The sequence below is a fragment of the Epinephelus lanceolatus genome, chromosome 4, assembly GCF_041903045.1.
Source record: "Epinephelus lanceolatus isolate andai-2023 chromosome 4, ASM4190304v1, whole genome shotgun sequence".
In the NCBI taxonomy this organism is placed as follows: domain Eukaryota; kingdom Metazoa; phylum Chordata; class Actinopteri; order Perciformes; family Serranidae; genus Epinephelus; species Epinephelus lanceolatus.
In genome coordinates, this window is record NC_135737.1 from 17,608,014 (window position 1) to 17,627,985 (window position 19,972).

Sequence of the window (19,972 nt, forward strand, 5' to 3'; positions counted from 1 at the left end):
TAAAACTCATGCTTTTCTGATTAAAATGTCCATTTGTCTCACACATATTACAACATGGAACAACAAACTCCTCACAGTCCACATCTGCACTAGTCAACCTGCCCAGCACCAATCAGGGCCCCTGCCACTCTCCTTATGACTGTCCTGGCCTCTACATACAGGCTTGTCTGTGTAGTATAAGCATGGCGCCATACATGTGAATAGAGCACGAATGGGCAAGCGACCAAGTCAAACACAGCCCCTGTCTGTTTTGCTCCCTGGCTGGCAAAATCCACCCTAGCTTAAGCTCACAAAGATCACAATTCAGCAGCACACTTCAGAACCCCCAGCCCGTTTTCATAAACCTCTCCTGGGTTTAATGGCCCTCTCCACACCCTCAGGTGGAGCTATTTAAATATGTGATTGTTGCTTTTTTAAGGTACTTGGTGATGGTGCGACACTATTTCGATGATGTCACTGGGCGGTAACTTATTTTTTACACACACAAACACCTGTGTTCATTCATACTGTAAAAGGATCGCTTCAGGTGTCAGATGCTAAAAAAAAATGAGTGGCAGCATGTTGGCAGCAGCACAATCTCCCTGAACCCATGTCTGTGTTTTCTTCTTCCCGCTTAGTCTAGACGAAGAAATTAACTGAGTGCATTATACATATCGCATTACAGAATCAATCAGCCACTGCTATGCAACATCATAATGAATGAGATTAATGGTGTTTTCGTGTCTGTCTGCACTCAAATACCTCAGTGGGGATTGTGAAAGAGCTACAAGATCTCCAGGATTCTCTTTGGATGTCCCTGTGTTTAACTCTGTGCTGCATGCCATGAAGAAATGGCTGTGGTGTGTCCTTAGAGGGAGTGTTGTGTGTCAGGCACAGTGACTCCAGCCCTTATCAAACTTGTTCCAACACGCCTCTGTCTAGGTCTCAGAGCTCAACTACTAAACAGCATGGCAACAGGAATCCAGATTCGTGTTACACACAGACACAAACATATAGAAAGGAATGGATCTCTGTGAGATGCCAGCCAGCTTGACAGCGTGGATGCCATTGTTCATCACAATAATGGCAGTTATTGTTACTGCGTGATGACAAATAAAGCCATATTGAAATGCAACTGTAATGCAGGCATTTAATACATGCTCAGCCTTCATTCATCCTCCGTTCCAGCGCTCAGCTTCAGGCCAGGTGTTGTTACAGAAGGAAAACTTATATTCTGAATCATGGAGTCAGAGCTCGGAAACCCACAGAGGATGAGTATGTAGGCAGTTGAGTGGGGTTTAGGCACAGCTCTGATGTGGTTTAATTCAGCAGCAGACACATGTAATCTGCACTGGGCAGTTCTGGCTCTGGCGTGGCAATGTTTCCTGTGGTTAAAGCTTAAGAATAGCCCCAGTGTGACTGAAGATTTCCACCTCATGCGCCACAAATGTCTGAATTCTCAGCTCAGGTCTGGAAGTAAATCACACTTTAATACTACCTGATCAGCTAAGCTGCTGTGCAGGTGACCTGAAGCATTTGAGAAGCCCCTTACACTGGCCCTTTCCAGTGGACGAGGTGGAGGGTTCTCTTCTAGAGATTTCTTACTCACTGCAGCTGTGACTCAACACAGTGAGGATCAGTTCATGCATAATTTTCAGACCTTAATCTCATCGTTAGTAGCGGCATAAAGCTGTTGGGATTTACCCAAAACATAGGTGTGTCCCAGGATATTCAGACCTCTCACCTGCATATTAGGTAATATTTGAGTAAAATACACATTTTAAAGGTCCAGTGTGTAGAATTTGAGGGATATATGGGCAGAAATGGAATATAAAATAATAAGTATGTTTTCATTTGTGTATAGTCATCTGAAGATGGCAATTGTTATGTTTTCATCAACTTAGAATGAGCTGTTTATATCTACATAGGAAGTGGGTCTGCCATGTTGCACTGTCATGTTTCTACAGTAGCCCAGAGTGGACAAACCAAACACTGGCTCTAGATAGGGCCATTCATGTTTTTTGTGTTGGCCACCATTGTCAGCAGCCCCTCCACAATAAGCCAAACAGTGTCAGAAAAAAGTTTTTACCAATTCAAATGACCGGGTCTGTTTGTTTGTGAGAAGAAGGGACCTTTGCAGATAACTCGACTCCCAGTAAAAACCTCCTAAACTATGAACAACAAAGAAACCCTTACCAGGAATGCACACTTGGCACTTGGGAGAAGTTTCAGCTGGTTGCAATCTACAATCCCCACTGCTAGGTGCCACTAAATCCTACACACTGCTCCTTTAAAGGAAATAAACAGGACATGGGAGAGGGGCGATATGCTTCTTGCATTAAAATTGTGGGTGAATAGATTTCATCATATCCAATTTTAAAAAAGCGACAGTCATTATTTCCAACAATGTGAGGGATCTAAAAAAGCACAACTTACAATGCCCACTTGTTAAAAATCTCAATAATTTTCTCATTATCTCTTCTTTCTGTCCAAACATTTGAGCAGTGCCTTTTCAAAACATTCTATTGTTGTGCTTTGGTGTATACATCAAAGCGTTAATTTATATAAACCATGTAATTTACTGCTTTACATATTAATGTGGAGCTCAAGCATGTTTTTTGGAGATTGACATGTAAGGGCTGTGGGAATATAACAACAGCAAGAAATTCTATGCAACCACCAAGCTTGTACATAACCAGATTATTGTAACTAACACCTGTGAAAGCGACAAGTGAAACATATTATCAAAAGCTATACACTATGTTTGAACTCCTCCTTTCAATTCACTATCAGTTTCTATGTTTTGTGCAAACACCCCAAACCTCAAGATTTGTTAAACCAATCAACTGAAGCGTGTAATATATGAAACTTGCAATTTTAATCTGATTCACAGTGAAAGTTTCAGCTGAAGATGAAATTATATTTCTCAGATAGTGTTTTACAATATCCTGTATTTTCATGTATCTGTGGGAGTCAAGACATTGACTTAAAGCCACTTACAGTGTAAAAGATTTCAAGCATATCTCCCTGTGATTAAAAAGCTTTGTGATGTATATGTATCTGTATAGAGTGTGACAGCTCATTTGACTCCTGCTCTCCAGTTAACCTGCGACAGTTAACACCTATTAATCACACGGGAGCAGATGAAGCCTACTGTGTCTTTTTTAAATATTTGCTTGCCGCAGAGTGACCTTCAACACAGTAGCAGGTTAAAGATACAGTATCACACTCAAACAATAATGTTTTGTGGACAGGCTCCAGATAGACTGACGTACATTGAAGTCTATCAGGTTGGAGTCAGAGTTTTAGTGTGTAAAGGGATTTTCTTTCTCTCTAAAAGTATCTAAATATAAATTTTGGCTGTGATGAGACCACGGTCTGTGATTTGACACACATGAATGTCCTTGTTGACTGGCCATATCATATCTGATGAGCTTGAAATGAGCTGTCAGGGGTCTTGAACACTTGACCCAAATTTTGTACAAATCCTGTTTCCTTCCTCTGACTTCCCTTGAATCTATTTTGGAAATGAAAGATGAGTTTTCTCCTCTCTGCCCCAAATCTTACATCAACCTTGGATACAGCTTGATGTAATATTCATAATCAACATTATGAAAGAGGAACAGCAACATATATGTGTAGCACAGCTAGCAACAAACAACACAGAAGGACTTCCTAACAGTATTCACATATCTTTCAATTCATCTGTCAAGTCGGTCATCTGCATCTTATGTGTCTCCTTGTTCAATGTGTAAACAAGCAGCTCAAGGTCTAAAGACTGCAGAGACTGCCAGATAGATTGCACACATCACTGAGATACATACTGTGTATAGAAACAACTGCAAAGTTAATGCGTCAAACATCCAGACGACCCAGGACTCAGCTGCTGCATCAGTATCATGCCTGAGCAGGCTGCACTGCTGAGCCGAGCACGTCTCAAACGTCCTGCACATAACACAACAATCTTCTGTGAGGGTTTCACAGCAGTTTTGAATCCTACTACACAAAGTTAGCACCACTTGGTCTCATCTATAATCATATGACATCCAGCACTCTAACTCCCTCCTGATGAAGACAGAACTGTTGTGTAATTCATGAGACTTTCCCACAGGAGCTGATGTGGTCGATTCACAGCACCTAGTGGTAGACTTAGGTTACTGCACAAAATGATTGATTTCACTGTTCAACACTCTCAAGAAACAAATAAAAAACATACCAACACTGCATAACATATCATATATATTATTTTCCCCTGAGATTTTTTGAAGCAACAACTTGCCTGTACTCACTTAAATATTCTAATCTGCAATCCCATTCTTTAAATGACTGCATACAATGTGTGAAACTATCTCTCATGTACATAATTCCTACACATTAGGCAGATAGATAGACAGACAGATAGATAGATAGATAGATAGATAGATAGATAGAGACAGAAGGTTTTGGAAATATGTTTTCATGTTACTTTAAGGTGCTCTATGAGCACGTGGATATCTTTAGACCAAAAGTCAAATCGGAAAATGTTAAAATATTGTCCTCTCTCTCTCTCTCTCTCTCTCTCTCTCTTTCAGCTTTTATGGTCAGTGCAAACATTACTCATCAGCGCCACACTGCGGCATTACCGGGGCCGTGATCATTGATAATGAATAAAAATGAACCCCATAAAATAATGGTATGTTGCCATGGATTTCCTACACGTGTGTTAAATCTTCCAAGTTGATTATATGTCGTATTCAGGCTTGCTTCAAAATCACATGCAACCCATTGAGATGCAATATGTAGACCTATTTTCAAAAACAAGATGTAGCTCAAAAGAGACAAGAAGAAGGTTCCTTATTGCAAAAGTCTTCCAGCTTATCTCCACAGATTTAAAAAGTAAAAACAGTTGGAGCAGTTTATGATGCTGAGTTTAAATCAATATGTCAATCCATGGGATTTTACTTCACTATGCCTTCTCAACAGCATAGTTTCAGTTCTTATTAGGGCTTAAAGCAGTGATACTCAACTTATGGCCCGTGGACCAAGTGTGGCCCGTCACTGAGTGCTGGGTGGCACATCAGCTTTTTATAATTCACAATAAGAATAAATTGATTCACACTAGGAATTTATTTTTGTAGCCTACTTTCAATATAGGCTAAATAAGGTGCAAGAGTGCATAACAAGCATCAAAATGGAGCTTGTTTAAAAAGGGATGCCCCACACTGCTAATAGAGCTCGGGCTAAACCCCAAATGTCCTCAAATCCTAAAAGTGCTCCTGCATACACCTGACCTGTGCAGGGCTACTTCAACAGCATTTACCTCTTGGAAAAGATGAAAGGGACAGCAAACCTTTTTTGAAATATTGAAAAGGTTGAAAAGAGGCAATTCATTTAGTCTATTATGCACTGATTATTAAAGTTTGTCAATAGCCCCTGATCTTCTGTCATTTTCCGGGCAAAGTAGCTTGAGTGTCCCTGACGTTAAGTGTCACATTTTAATTTTTTAAAACGCACTGACCACATGCACATTGAATGCACGTTGGAAAAAACGCCAATACCAAGACAAATTTATTTTTAAAAATGCATTATACTTTATGCAGCTACACCATGATGCCATTTTGATCACTGCTATCCAAAAAATAAAATGACTCCGCGATAATGAGATGAGCGGACCTAACTTTTTGCTGTGGTGTTGAACCTATCATTAGGACTGTGTGTCTGCGGACCGGGGGTCTGCCTGCAGCGGGCTACTGACCTGCCAGTCTCCGCTCTCTGACATTCTTCCAGAGTAAATCCCAGGCTTTGGATGTGGAGCTCCGCAGCTGCTCACTGAAAGACCGCCGGAGCTTCAGTTTCGCGGACTTCCTTCTAGATGTCATCGCAAATCCTCCACTCGGACATAATAACAAAATCCTTGTCGTCCCACACGAACACTTTCTGTTAAAGTCTCCTGCAGAAATTCACCTTTCCTTTTCCCGGTTATAAACTTTGTTTCCACTACAGCAGCAGCAAACCTGACTTTAGTGCCCGGTCTTCAAACGCAGTTGTCATCATTTTGCGGGGAAAATAAATATATTCCTCTCGCTTAGAAACGGAAATCAATTAAACGAGTAAAAGTAGCCTAGGAAAGTGATTGTAAAGCACCAAGACAGACTTTCACACCAGATGTGTGTGCGTGCGTCTGTGTATGTGTGTGAAGTAGGATTCACGCGCAGCGAGCGCTTCACAACCGTGATATCTTCACGTGCTGCGGGAAATATGGGAACTGCCAGCCGAGCACATATGATCCACCCAACAAAATGGCAAGTATGAGTGGAGAGGAGGAATGGAGAGCTCGGAGGACTGATGCTAACAACAGATGTTGAAATTGATCATTGTTTTGTAATAGCTATTTTGCATGGTATGTAAATATCAGAAAGCTATTGTGTATGTGGGATATAGAATTTCAGCCGCTGTTAACAATTAAATATCATAATTTATGACCCAGCAAATGCACATTTTAGTAATGCTCCGTGAAGGTTCCCCCGTGGCAATAATTCAGGCAACCTTTAAAGAACAAAAGGCCTCCATAAAAAGTTCTGTCACGGTTATGTGAATACTGATGTTTCCTGCATGATGATGATTTATCCCAAAGATCACTAAAAGAACATTCCTTTAAGCTCTCCATAACCAATGTTCTCCTAAGGTTCAAAAATATTTTTGGGCCCACATAATTTTTTCTAGCTCATTGCTGCAGATACAGAATGCTAAAGGGATAATTCACCCATAAAATGCCCATTTGTACATCAGTTAGTCATACTGTGTTACCTTGAATTCGTGAAGGAAAGTTTGTCATCATTAGACACACACATGCTCAGAAAAATAGATGCTTATCATGGGTGGCATAATAAATATAGACAAGCCATTACAGTAAAAACTAATGAAATAAAAATGTACAACTCAGAAGAACAACACTGTTCATGAATGTTTCTTTGAAGCCACGTGTCAGTGCAGTGACACAAAAGTCATTACCAGGATGTTCTTCCAGCTAAAAAATGTGAGTTGCATTTAAACTGTCCTTGAGACTACAGCTGTAAATAGCTGAAATACTATAATGAATTTACTTCACAGCAAAATTTTGCATTTAAAAAATGCTGTGATATAGGAGACAACAATGTTTGAATGCGACAGTATGTCCACTATCAATCCCCCCTTCAATCTGTGACAGCCCTGAGGCACAAGGTACCTAGAATATTTCAACCACCAGACCAGATACCCCAGAGTTTCCAATCACAGTCAATTTTGCTGCTTTCATAGACCAACAATACCTCTGACAATTTAAACACAAGATTGTGCAGTAGAAAACAGAGCTTTACGTAGAGTACCTAAAGGCATCACAAGCTGCAAACCGCTTAACACCCCCTCCACCAATACTACAAACACTTACAGCAGCTCTCAAATGACACATTTCAAAACTGAGCAATCACTTTCTCCAGTGCAGCCTCTCGCTTTATTATGATCCCATAACAATAAGATGTAAAAGAAAAAACAACACTGCAGCATTACAGTAATGTTCAACATAGTCTATAGGGAACCCTGTGCCTGTGGTGATCAATAATGTCTTTACCCTGATAACACTTAAATGCATCTATTGTTTTATTTTATAAACTGCATCATAAAAGTTTTTCTTGGGCATAATTTTTATCTGCAGGTACTCCATTTGTTGTGGTACTTCTAAAACATCTGATTGACATAGACCTAATTATTAACTATTATTAGGAGTTTGACCTAAATTTCTAAACAGCAGGATGTCATCTATTATTTTAAAGCTTAGTGAGAGTTCAGCAAGTTTTCCTCATGCCGGTTAGAGTAAGTCAACCCTTTAATAGAAACATGGGCTCAGTTTCAGCACCATTTATTTTTGTTGTCATAATATCTTGTACAGTAGATGCTGAAAAGAACAGAAAAACCTCAGCTCATGTTGGTACAATAAACAAGATAAATTCTTTTATAAGGTTGCATACTAGACGCCAGCTTCAGTAATCATCACACCATAATTATTTAAGGAATTCCCTCCTATTATTGTGTGCCCATTCAGGCAGTGCATGACCTAAGGGCAGTGATATCATATTGGCTGCAATAATTTCTTTCTGCACCTGCTGGGATTTCTGTTATAACAGGTTTTAATACCATAATAAACACACAGTCTTAACACAGAGTGACAGGATGAAGATCGGCAGTTTCTTAAATGAACAAATCTCTGCTGACCTCAGTTTGCCCTCTCTGTGTGAAGCTGAGCTGACATTACTTCATTACAGTAAGGAGATAGACCCCATTTGCCACCAAGCAGCACGAGTGATTCACAGATTATTACAAGGTGACATAGTGAGATATCTGAGCAGCGAAGGAGTGTGCAGCTGAGGAGAGAATATTAACGAAGGGCTCAGTTTTCCATTTGTTCTGTCTAAAACTGAAATCATGTGCAGCCAGGATCATTCAGAGAGACCCAGAGAACTGCTCTGATCTTACTGGACCTGACATGGAAACATTAACAGATACATACTTCACCTTAAGACTCGGCTCTCTCCTGAAGAAAGAATAACAGAAACATCAAAGACTGCACCTTCCTGTGAGGCAAAACATCAACACTTTCTGCTCATTTATGGTAAAGGAACTTAAATAATTCTCAGAGTGTGACAGCTTTTCATCTGCATTGGATCTAAATGAATTTGTCACCGTTATTTTAAGGTTTTGCAAGACTGATGTGAGAAAATATAGCTGCTTTGATGGTTCAGTGTGGGTCAGAGGGAGGAATCTGTTCATCGGCGATCAGCATGTTGCTATTTTCAGCCCCACTTGTTGAGACCCCAAGCTAAAATGCAGCTTAGAGGACAGAAAACACACACACACACACACACACACTTGTCTGGAGAACCTGTTTCATTTGATCCCGTGCCTTTTCAGGAAGGGTCAGGGTTAGGCTGAGTCAAGCACCTTGTTTTATGGCGGTCATGTAAAACCAGGGAGCATAAAGAGAACAAGACTGAAAGTTCACAAACAGTTTCTGGCAATTGAACTTAAAACAGGTTAAAAAAAAATCATCTTTAATACAGCGTAATACCAGTCATCTATTTCCTACAAAGTGAAGTCAATAACGTAAAGAAACAACACTGATTTTAAGGAGACTTTTCACAAGGAACCTTCAAAGGGGCTGTGTATGACATTCAGAGTATATCTATAATTCAGAGTCTGATTCAGGTTGTCTGCACATGATTCTCACTGTGGAGCTGGCTGAGCTGACGGCGAGAAGCTTATGGTTCTAACAGCGTGAACAGTGCTAACAACAGCAACAAACCTGACGCAGATGACAAACGCTCTCTCCTACCTAAACAACAGAATAGCTCAATTTCCACTGAGTCACAAAATGACTTGTATGACCAGCCCCAAAAAGACATATTATCATTCTAAAGGTCATAGTTTTAATTATGTCGTTAAGGTCATGAAATGGTCACAGTTCCACACCATAACTGCCCGGTTAGGTTCAGGCAACAAACTTATGTGGTTATGTTTAGGAAAAACATCACGACTCTCCACTCACGTTGCATATGTCAGGTCACATATGACACGTCACAAAAGGTCACTAGTGTAACATGCTACACATACTAGCATACTATACTGTGCTGTTATTAAAAGAAGTAAATGTCGACTTTGTGATACAAACACCAGTCCTGCCTTTGTTTGACTCACCCACAGCCCTATAGAGGCTTCTGCAATATTTTTGCAACATGACACAGTAGCTTTACATACTACGTCATGTTACTTCCCTGTCTGCTCCTGTAATAATTACTACAGCCACTAGAGGCCGTCTCCCAATAAAAGTAAGTATTGGTCATCCTATGTGGTTGTGTTTTTGGTAAGATCGGGCTGGTGCTTATGGTATAAAACTGGAGGGAACCAGAGGGTTGGTGCTACACTTCCGGGGTAATGCCATGAGTTGTGACGGCATTCTCAGTGATAACTGTCATATGAGTGAAGTGCAGAGTGACGGCAATCAGCTTAAGAGTGGGATATACACCCGGAGACTTACAGGGACTTACATGCACACGCTGCAGGACCATCTACCACAACAATAAACAGAGAAGCTTGAATTACAACACACACACAGAGTGAGAGTGAATTCATTCTCTGATCAGGACACCATTACCATTACCTCCAAACAATCTCCAAAACACCATCTGTCCATCATCTTACCAGTGTTTCGGTTAACATGGGTTGCACACAAGATTATGAATGTGTGTACTAGATGTCAGAGTTGTAAACAAGGTATCAATCTCCAGGCCCAGTGACTGACAAGGCAAGAATGGACAGACAGACAATACCGTCCCTGTCAACCCCTGACAGTAAAAGTGATGGAGGAAGCCCAGCAACAAGGTTCTGACCTCTCTTGAAATGAATCACCGGAGGTAAACACAGCCCACCGCCTCTTCTCTCTTACTAAAACCCAACCCCAAAACTTTTACAATAAAGATGAACATTATTGCTGTGAGGATCATTGTGGCTAGACGATGACTTAGCCCGTGGAGTGGTCCTTGGCAGTGGAAGTAATAGCAAAGAGAGGAAACATCAATCAGCTACAGAATGCTTTCCCTTCGCTGACTCACCCTTTTGTTTGTTTTGGCCAGGCAGCTTATAGAAGGCGGCCGTTTTCCCATTTTCCCTGAAATACTGGCACGTTTTAGGAGCTAGTTTTTGTCTCACCATCTCCCTCCCCCACATGCAGAGAAACACACATATATTTATATGTACACAAGCTAACAAAATTCCAGAGTTTGTGTGTGTGTGTCCTGTGTCCGAGTCTGGTGACTGATGTGGAATGCTGCAGTGGGAAAATCCCAGATGTGAGGAAACTGATTTCTCCTCTGTGATTGGGTGCTGTTGGCCAGGAGGTCTTACACCAGGCCCCTTTGAATAGTCTAGGAGATTGCTCTTCCCAGCCTAATGGAAACAAGGCTCGGGGAGCGAGGAGCGGGGAGATCTCCCCTCCACCGCCACCCCGGCCCCTGAGGGCTCGTCCCAGGCATGTGCTATAAATTTCCTGACCATATATTCCCAAGTCGAGTTCATTTTTCCAGAGGAGCCACACATGTGGTGTATATCTGGGTTTAGATTATGGGGTTGGGGAAGGAGGAGCTGACTTTGGTCCCAATCCATTAAAGTGGCCACTAATTCTGTTTTCTTAGAGGGCCATGTGTTGTAACGTCATGGTTTCTTCCTTTAGTGGAGCTTGTTCTTGATAGAATCATTAATTCCCAAACAGATGATAAGTTATACCAATTCTGTTTTTTAAAACAGAAATGAAAAATAAAAAAAACCCTGCAGATTTTCACATGACTCACTTATCACATTCGTCCAAATCTTCCCACTGCAGCAGTTTGTTACATAACCTGACTTTCTGTATTTAACTCTGAGTGTGGTAAAAGTAGAAAAACTGTTTCACTGTGATAAGAACTTGTAGAGGTGAGAGCTGGCAGGGGTCAAAGTTTGTATAAAGAGGCCTGAAGAATGTAAAACTGGAATGACAAGCGTATGTGGCTATTGTTTCATTGAATGACAAAGCATGTAATGCTGTCAGGTCTGAATCTGTTCAGGCTGCATTGCCCACAAAAATGCATGGGAAAACATTTACACCACTGTCCAGCACCTGGTTTCTATTAGAGCAATGAGGATCTAATCACAGAGGTACATTTCTCTTGCAATCACTCTCAATGCCTCCACTTCACTCTTTTTCTCACAGAGGTGGCAGATATAAAACACGCTCATGTTTTATTGATTTTAAGTCATTTTCAAGCTGTTTTTAAGTCTCTTTTTCACCGGGGACTAATTTCCATCACCTTTCTGGTGATGTGAAATGCACATTAGGGGAGTTTTGCTCCAAGGCATCCTCACAGCAATCACCACTAAATACAGCTGACAGGATAACTCTTCATAAATTACAGCTTGAGATATACTGTGGCATAACATTAGGCTCCATGAAACAAATTCAAACAGGAAGTTGATGTTTATATTTCAAGATGAGCATCAACCCAAGAGGGAAACTGGAGTTAAGAGTCTGACACAGACAAAAAAAATGACAGCTGCTTAAAATTAAACCTACAACAGGCCTGTAATTTCCCCTCCTACAGCAAATGTCTGACATATAAGACTCATTTCCACCAAGCAATCCGGTTCAGCTTAGTTCAGTCCAGTTCGTTACACATTAGCATTGTTACTGTTGCATTTCCACTGTCAAAAATTGTGGATTGTACCAACAAAACTGTTCCACTCTGTCCCATTTTTTTGCTTTGTTACACATAGCACACTGATCCAATACTAAATAGTGGAGCTAAAAACACTGCAATGTGTTGATTGGCTAATAGAAAATGAAAAGATGTTTGCTGTCTTGTCATCTTTACTAAGTAACAGTCTGCAAGCTCTAGACCGCTAGCTCTAGTCTAGACTAGCTCTAGACTAGAAGTTTCGAGGCTTAAATTCAAATTCTGTGCACTCCAGCAGCACTATATCCCTGCTATAAACACTCAAGCCTGCTCTATTTTGTTCTGAAAATGTCTGTGTGCAACCCTGTTCTGTGGACAATCAGTGAGGTGCAGACGTTCCTTTACCTCACCAGTGAAGAGGAAGTACAGCAAGAGATGGATGGAGCAGTGAAACGGCTACTATCTGGTAACAACACCTCCCACATTTAAGAGTACTGTCTGCAGTGGACACACTAAACAGATATAAGGTTTTGGTACATGTCCATACGAGTTACATATGTTTTCTAAAAGTATTTTACCAAAGTGTTCGTTTGAAACACAGTTAGAAAGATCTGTTTGAAATCATTGCAGTTTTTTTCTCTGAAGATCTCCATCTGTGACACATTACACATTACTACACAACAGAATTATACAAAACATTTGCATTTAATAAAAACCAAACTGCTATCAACATCTGTGTGAAATACTTAAGCATTCTCAGACCACATGTTTACAAAGTTAATTCATATTAGCAATACAGAAGAAAACTATTTTTTTAACTAAAAGAAAAAAGTCAATATACTTTTTAATGCCTCCACTCTAATGAAAAAGAAAAAGCTTTATTTGTGCTTTCACCATCTCTCTCTCTAAAACATCAGCACATTAGTGATCCCTTTAATTAACCGTGCCTGTTTGGACTTACTGTTCAACAATTCTGCTCAGCTCATCAGCCATGATAAGCCGGAAGTACAGTGCAGCTATTGTTTTCAAGCTGAGACACAAACAGGTCCTGCTGGGCCCTTAACTTTTAAAGCCGCTGAGCCAGAGAGCAGAGAGGATACAGGAAGTCTGCTCTGCCTCTGCTTGCTATTGCTCTTTGATTACTGAGCCAAATTGTTTAATCAGGTCTGAAACCACAAGAAAGCTGCAGTGCTACACTGCCTCAGGACAGAGCCTCTTTTAATGGGGCACTGTTTTTTTTGTTATTTGGGTACAGGTGGAAGTGCACAGCTATGTAAATCTCCAGTAGCATGGCCACCCGCGGCCTTGCATCAGTGCAGAAGGACACAGTGTTTGGTGTTAGCTGTGCCACGCGCTCGGCCAACCCAAGGATGGGGAGGAGAAGGCTGCAGGCCCTGCGGAGGCGCAGACTTTTTGCCTCCCTGCAACATCTGGAAACTCTGTGGTTTATGTGGGAAATTTGGGAAGCCAATGTGGTTACTGTATCTAAACCGACCCTGCGGAAATGTTCTTGGCAAACCGTGTGTGTGTGTCTGTGTCTGTGTGCGCATGGAGCACTGAGGAAACTACAAAGTGGAGCACCAGACTTGATAAAGCTTTGGATGAGAAAGACGTTATTGTTTGGATTCATTTCCCACAGAGTTGTGAGCGTTCATAGGAAACCTCCAAACTCACGCACACACACACACACACACACACACACACACACACACACACAATGACATAACAGGACTTGAGCGTGTTCACTGTTTAGTCACTACATCCTGGTGCAGGGTCCTGAAGTAGTGTGGGCCGTCCTGGCTCATTACTTCCTAAATCTTGTTTCTGCCTTTCTTCTCAGTTGGCAGCTGAGTGCTGGACCAACCTGTTAGCTTTTGTGTTGCTTCACACACACACACACACACACACACACACACACACACACACACACACACACACACACACACTATGTCCTCCTGTGACTGGGCTGCATCCTGACACGGCTGCCCATGTCTCCTTCCACTTAGTTCATAAAACCCAGGCCTAAATTCCTCAGAACACACACACACATACACAAGCACACAGAGAACACTCTCACCTTGGTCGTTTTGAGGAAGTTGTTCCCCAAAGAATTTATTGCTTCTTTTCTAATTAGCAGTGTGGTTATAATGGGAATCAATTAAATAATAAACCTGTTTCCTCTAAATGAAGAACATAAAACTGGCAGACAATATAGTTTCTGTTCAAACAGCTCTAAGAACACACACTATGCACAACAACAAGATCAAACCAGATGATTTATACTTGGCAATAAATTATGCCCAAACATGATGGGGACTGTTGAACATGATGATCTCATTCAGTAAAAAGGCCTTGAAGACATTATTAAATGATATTTTGAGCTATTTAGCTGCAATAATTGCAATGAAAATGTTGAAATTGCAATAACAATGTTAAAAGATTTCAGAGCAGGTTAACCAAATAGTTTCTCTAATGTTTTCACTACCTTGACAAATTACTGTATATACAAAGAAAAGTCTAGAAATACTACCAGGCTTCCCCCCCCCCCTCTCTTTCCCTGTCAAACAGCCGAGCTGGCCTCTGCACTCAGGAAACCACAAGTCATTTTCCATCTTTCCATGTGTGGAATTTTTCATGCACTCGTCATGCCAGCAGCACCCTTTATAGTCTGAGCTGGATCTACAAATGACGACTTGCTTATAAATTTAGAGCATGATGTCACTGATCTGGCACCTGTTAGGCAACGGACAGACTAGGAGCAAAAATAACGGTACAATCTCAAGAAAATGGATTTTCCTGCAGCTATATGCAGGCTTTAAATCAAGGCGTTCCACAATGTACAAGTCTGTCTTTAAATGGTCAAAGAGCACATGAAAATGCTTGGCCATACTCAAATATCGGGGTGGAAAAAATGTGCTACGTTGCCTTTTTTTCTCAATACCGAAGCCACTTCTAATGCACCACATGTACTCTTCGGGGTGACACAGAGGTAAGACAGATTCATTGACACGTCTCCTTTTCAACCAAGATTATAAAGTCCTGTGTTGGGATGCCTTCTATGTCATCTCACTTGGCCACGGCTAATCCAAATAGTTTCCTAGGCCTTTAAATTATACATTGGTTATTGTTGAATTTAACCCCCCCCCCGCCCCCGTTTACTCAGAATTCAACAGACGTGTTAATGTATTTGTGTATTGGCATGCAGTCTGAAGGTACACTGCATGGTGAAATGAGCAAAGGCTTCTCAACTGCTGGATGTCTGTGGCAGCTCTGCTTTAAGTATGGAAATATACCTTTAAAACAAAAGGCTGATTGGTTCAGTAATTTGCAAGATTAGCTGTGGACAGACGGATACACACACTCACACTCACACCACACACGACCAAACACATGATACCTTCCAAGAATCATGCCTGGCAGAGACAATAACAAGATATATATCATGTTAAATATTTGCTCCACAGGTTAACAGATGCTGACAGCCACACTCAGTCCAAATGTTGATGCACACTGCTGTATATTACCATATGTGGACACTTTAAATAGAGAAATCTGAAAGCTACAGCAGCGGTGTGTCCTAAAACCTGTAGCAACACCATGGTGAAGGCCCTCTGAAAAATCAAGGTCCACAAGGATTTTTTCCCTCTGGTTTTGTGTGGGAGCACTTCACTGGCCTCCACAGAGCCTAACCTCAACCCCATCTAAAGTCTCTGGGATGAGCTGGAACTTCTGAGCAGCATATAAATGATCATGGTTTTGGACAAGTGGGAAAAACAATACAGTTCTTCCAAAATGATCTGTTCCTGTAAAACCCCATGGCCTCCCCTTGGGAACTATGTGACACTTAGCTAAGTGTGGACCTTTTCTATCACAGCAAAATCTTACAATAAAAACAGTAATGATGTCAGAATCCAACAGAGACCAGTGAATACCAACACAGTTAATAATCTTACTAACAGCTCAAAACATCCAAAGTCACATATGATTTCAATTTTCCACCCACTGCCCCCTTATCTTGTTGTACATGTTCTGATTACAACTACAAAGATGTTTCATATTTCCTCATCTGTTGCCATGAAACGGTTGTGATGTGTATATTATGGTCCCTAACAGGCCTCAAGAGAGAGAGAGAGAGACAGAGAGAGAAAGAGAGACACTGCAGCTGCCTAAGGTCACAGTCAGCCTCTACCAGCAGACAGTGACCCTGGGTGAGACTGAAGGCCTGGGCTCTGAGAACAGCTGGGAACATGCAGTAAAGTTAAAAACAGATAGGACGACCCTGCTGTAATGCATTAGCAGCCATAGGCGTTATATAATGCCCACTGGTGCTTCGTCTATAGTGCGACTGGTGTTTTATGGCAGTGTATACTCACTGATGTCCCACAGAAGAGTCATTTCACACTAAGATGGTTGCTTGTATCATTTTCAGAGTTTTCAGAATGAGAAAGTAAGGATTAAAAGGCTGGTAAATTGAAAAAAAAATGTGATGATGTTTCACACAGGTGAATAAAATGTTCCCATTCTGGTGAAAACACCTTAAGTCAATTAGGTATTTCTATCAAAAATAAAGATGGGACATGTTTTAAGCAAGTATGTGCCAAAAATTGCAGTCCCTCAAATGGCCACTTGAGGCTGGCTCCAGGAGCGATTGACTCCCCATACGGCCCAATGTCAAAATGCCTGACTTTGCAGCAGAAATAAACATGTTTGCAGCCTGGGACAAAAACAGGTTTGGTCTCTATAGCTAATTTTAGCATTCTTGACAACTGTACGAGGGGTATGAATTTTATGTAACTCACCTATTTAGTTTCACTAAGGCTTAAAGAAACCCATAATTAGGGTGTGGCTGTTTGAGGGACAGGTTGTCTGCGAGACCTCTCCACAGTGTATGTGTCAGATCCCCTTGCTACTCCACAGCTCCACCCTCTTATCCAAATATGGTCACTTCTGGATCCAAATAACCAAGACTGCGACAACCAAAATGCCAAACTTGAAGGTTCAGAGCAGGAGTCCACAAACCAATGGGTGATGTCACGGTGGCTATGTCCATAATTTTATACAGTCTGTGGTTTTGAGTCACTGGAGGCAGCAACAGCAGAAAAACTGGACAGGAATACCCACTATAAAGAAATAGAGCACCTTCAGATGCCCTTACTTCATCGAGAAGTACATCAATTGAATCTTAAAACGTAAAATTCGTGCCGTGCCACATGGTTGCCAGAACAAACTATGAATTTCATTTTTATTTTATTACAAATATGGAGCTGCTAAGGGGTTCTATATTTCGACCTTTTTCTGGCTTTACATTCCACACATTCAATGTTTACTTCATCTCAGTTCCACAGTCTACAGCACATGCCAAAGACACTGTGCTAAAACAGTCTGCAGCTTGATTAGACAACTGAAATCAGAAACAATGGAAGCAACAAGGCTGTATTTTGGAATCCATCACCAGGTGACATTTAACACTGCAAGTGAAGGAAAGATGGCGAGATTAAAACACTCAAAATCCCCTTCCTCCTTTTCTACAGCTTTTCTCTGGGAGTCATTCACACCCATGTGTGAGGGACACAGGGCTTTACGTTACTTTCCTCACAAATTGAAAGTCTCCAAGGGATTCAAAGGGTTTCTCTTTGTTTTTCTTATAATCAGTAGCAGGAGATTTCCACATTGAAAGTAGATTAGCATATTTATTCAGAGAGAGGATCTGTGTAAATGCACACAGACTGTCTGTTTGAAAGCTCAGAGTGGGAAGCTTCAGCCTGACAGTTCTGGGCCAGAGAGTGGTGTTTAAGCCTCACTTGTGTCATTTTCCCTTAGACTGGTGTTGGGGAAGGTGATGTTTATCATAACAAAGCACAAGACCATTTATTTATGCAAGTGAAAAGTCAGTGAGTTCTGCATAACTGCTTCTCCTTGGACCCTGTCAATCTTTCTATTTGTCTAACCTCTCCACTGCAGTCTTTATTTTTCTGTTAAACACAAATACATTTACAAAATATACATTAGCTGTGCACCAAATCATAACCATACGCATTAAAAAGTCATATGTCTGCCCCGTAAACACATGTCTCAGGCCAGACAGATAACTGCAGCTTTATGCTCCTTATCTGTACTGTATCTCTGACAGAAACCTGGCTGGATATGGAGCTCTCAGCGCTGCAGTGTCACTGCGGATTTATTAATTCTATGATTAATGTCAGTTAAGGCAGCGGGGTTTTGAGGATGAACATAGCTGCCTCCTCTCACCAGAGGAAGCCATTCATTTCCACACTGCAATTAAAGAGACTGTAGGGAATAGATTTCCATACAAATGACGCTGTGTGAGAGGGAATAAGGCACTTCTGGCCGATCATCTACTCAAGACTTTAAAAATGCTCTATAAACGTTGAGTAATGCCTTCAGAAAATAAACATTTGAGAAGGAGGATTAAGGGTTTTTTTCCCCCCGCCATAGACCAAATCTTCTCTGAGCATATCCATATGCGTTTTTAGGATTGAGCTTTTTTTGCCTCGGGAAAAACAAAACAACAAGTCAAGATGGCTAAAAGGGCTTTTTTTCCACAAATGCCTTGCTGGATCTTAAACAAATAAAAACAAGTAGAAGGAGTTTTGAAACCCTTAAACTATTTTTGACATCTCTGCTCACTTTCGTATCAGTGCTGACTGTGAGACAAACAGGCCATTGTTCAGCTGAATTTAAGGCTGTTTAAAGCATCAAAGAGATGAGAGAAATGTAATAGGAGATGAGAAAACTTGTGAACGGCTCCTACTGGCTGTGTTGCTCCTTAAATGTTTGTAATGTCCACCTGTGCAGTGGCAGATCTTCCTATAGGTGACATAGGCAGCCGCTATCCTAATTGGCTAATATGGTGAATGTTTCATAAAAACTTCATCAAAGTGCATGCAAATATATATATATTTTTGCATTAAATGGCATGACAATCATGCAAAAAGTGCATACATGTTTTTAGATGCAAAAAAAGATCACTTGTCTTTAAGGTAAACTGTGAGCTAGTAAAATTCATGTTTCTGGTTTCATGAATACTCAAGATTTAAATGGATTTACTCATTACACAACTACCTTAATAGCTTGCTATTAATAACCATAATGTTTTATTTACAGGCAGCTATTGATGAAAATGGTGCGTACTTACAAACACACTCAATGTGTAGACCATGTGCATATGAGAGCAATAAAAAGACACTGCACATTTATAGCACAGAATACCAGCGGGTTTCTCACTGCTGCTTTGCTATTTTGGATCTGGACCCAAAGAATGTGCTTTCCTCTCCTGGACAATGTCATTTTAATGAGGTGGACAGTGTTGTTATGGACGATACTGAGAACCATCTGGCCACCTCGTATCCGTGTCATAAAAAAGGTCTCCTCAGCCCAGCTGTAAAATACAAACAGGGAATATCGCACCTAATGTGTCTGACTCTCTGCCAGCTTTGTCCTTTTTGCAACATTCATCACTCTCCACAAAGTTATTTTATTATTAGATTCCAGTTGAACTTGACTTATGTTGTTTTCATTAACTTGATGACTTAATAAACTTGACAGTGACATTGCTCAGCCAACCTCAAATGTGGTCTTATACGCAGCTTACCATGAAAATCATATGGTGGAAAAATACAATGATAAATGTATTAGAAGGAATCTCATAGCTGTGTTGACAAACTTGTTGATGTTATTCATGGTGGTCTCACACTCGGGTTTCCAAGAATTACAGTTAGGAGCAACCAGCGATCAGTCATAGCGCATATCTCATAGACCAC

General features: G+C 40.9%; 1 protein-coding gene across 2 annotated transcripts in view; it reads right to left on the reverse strand.

The window, feature by feature from the left end:
* Positions 1-19,972, reverse strand: part of stard13b (StAR related lipid transfer domain containing 13b) — a 72,421-nt gene that overhangs the window by 31,182 nt on the left and 21,267 nt on the right. Inside the window, exon 1 of one of the 2 annotated variants that reach the window (XM_033631029.2) lies at positions 5,714-6,116. The exons of the other annotated variant lie outside the window; for it this stretch is intronic. Within the exon in view, the coding sequence (XP_033486920.1) occupies positions 5,714-5,837 (124 nt within the window). The 5' untranslated portion in view covers positions 5,838-6,116. Of the gene's footprint in view, positions 1-5,713; positions 6,117-19,972 lie in introns of those variants that run through there. 2 annotated transcript variants of the gene reach the window in all.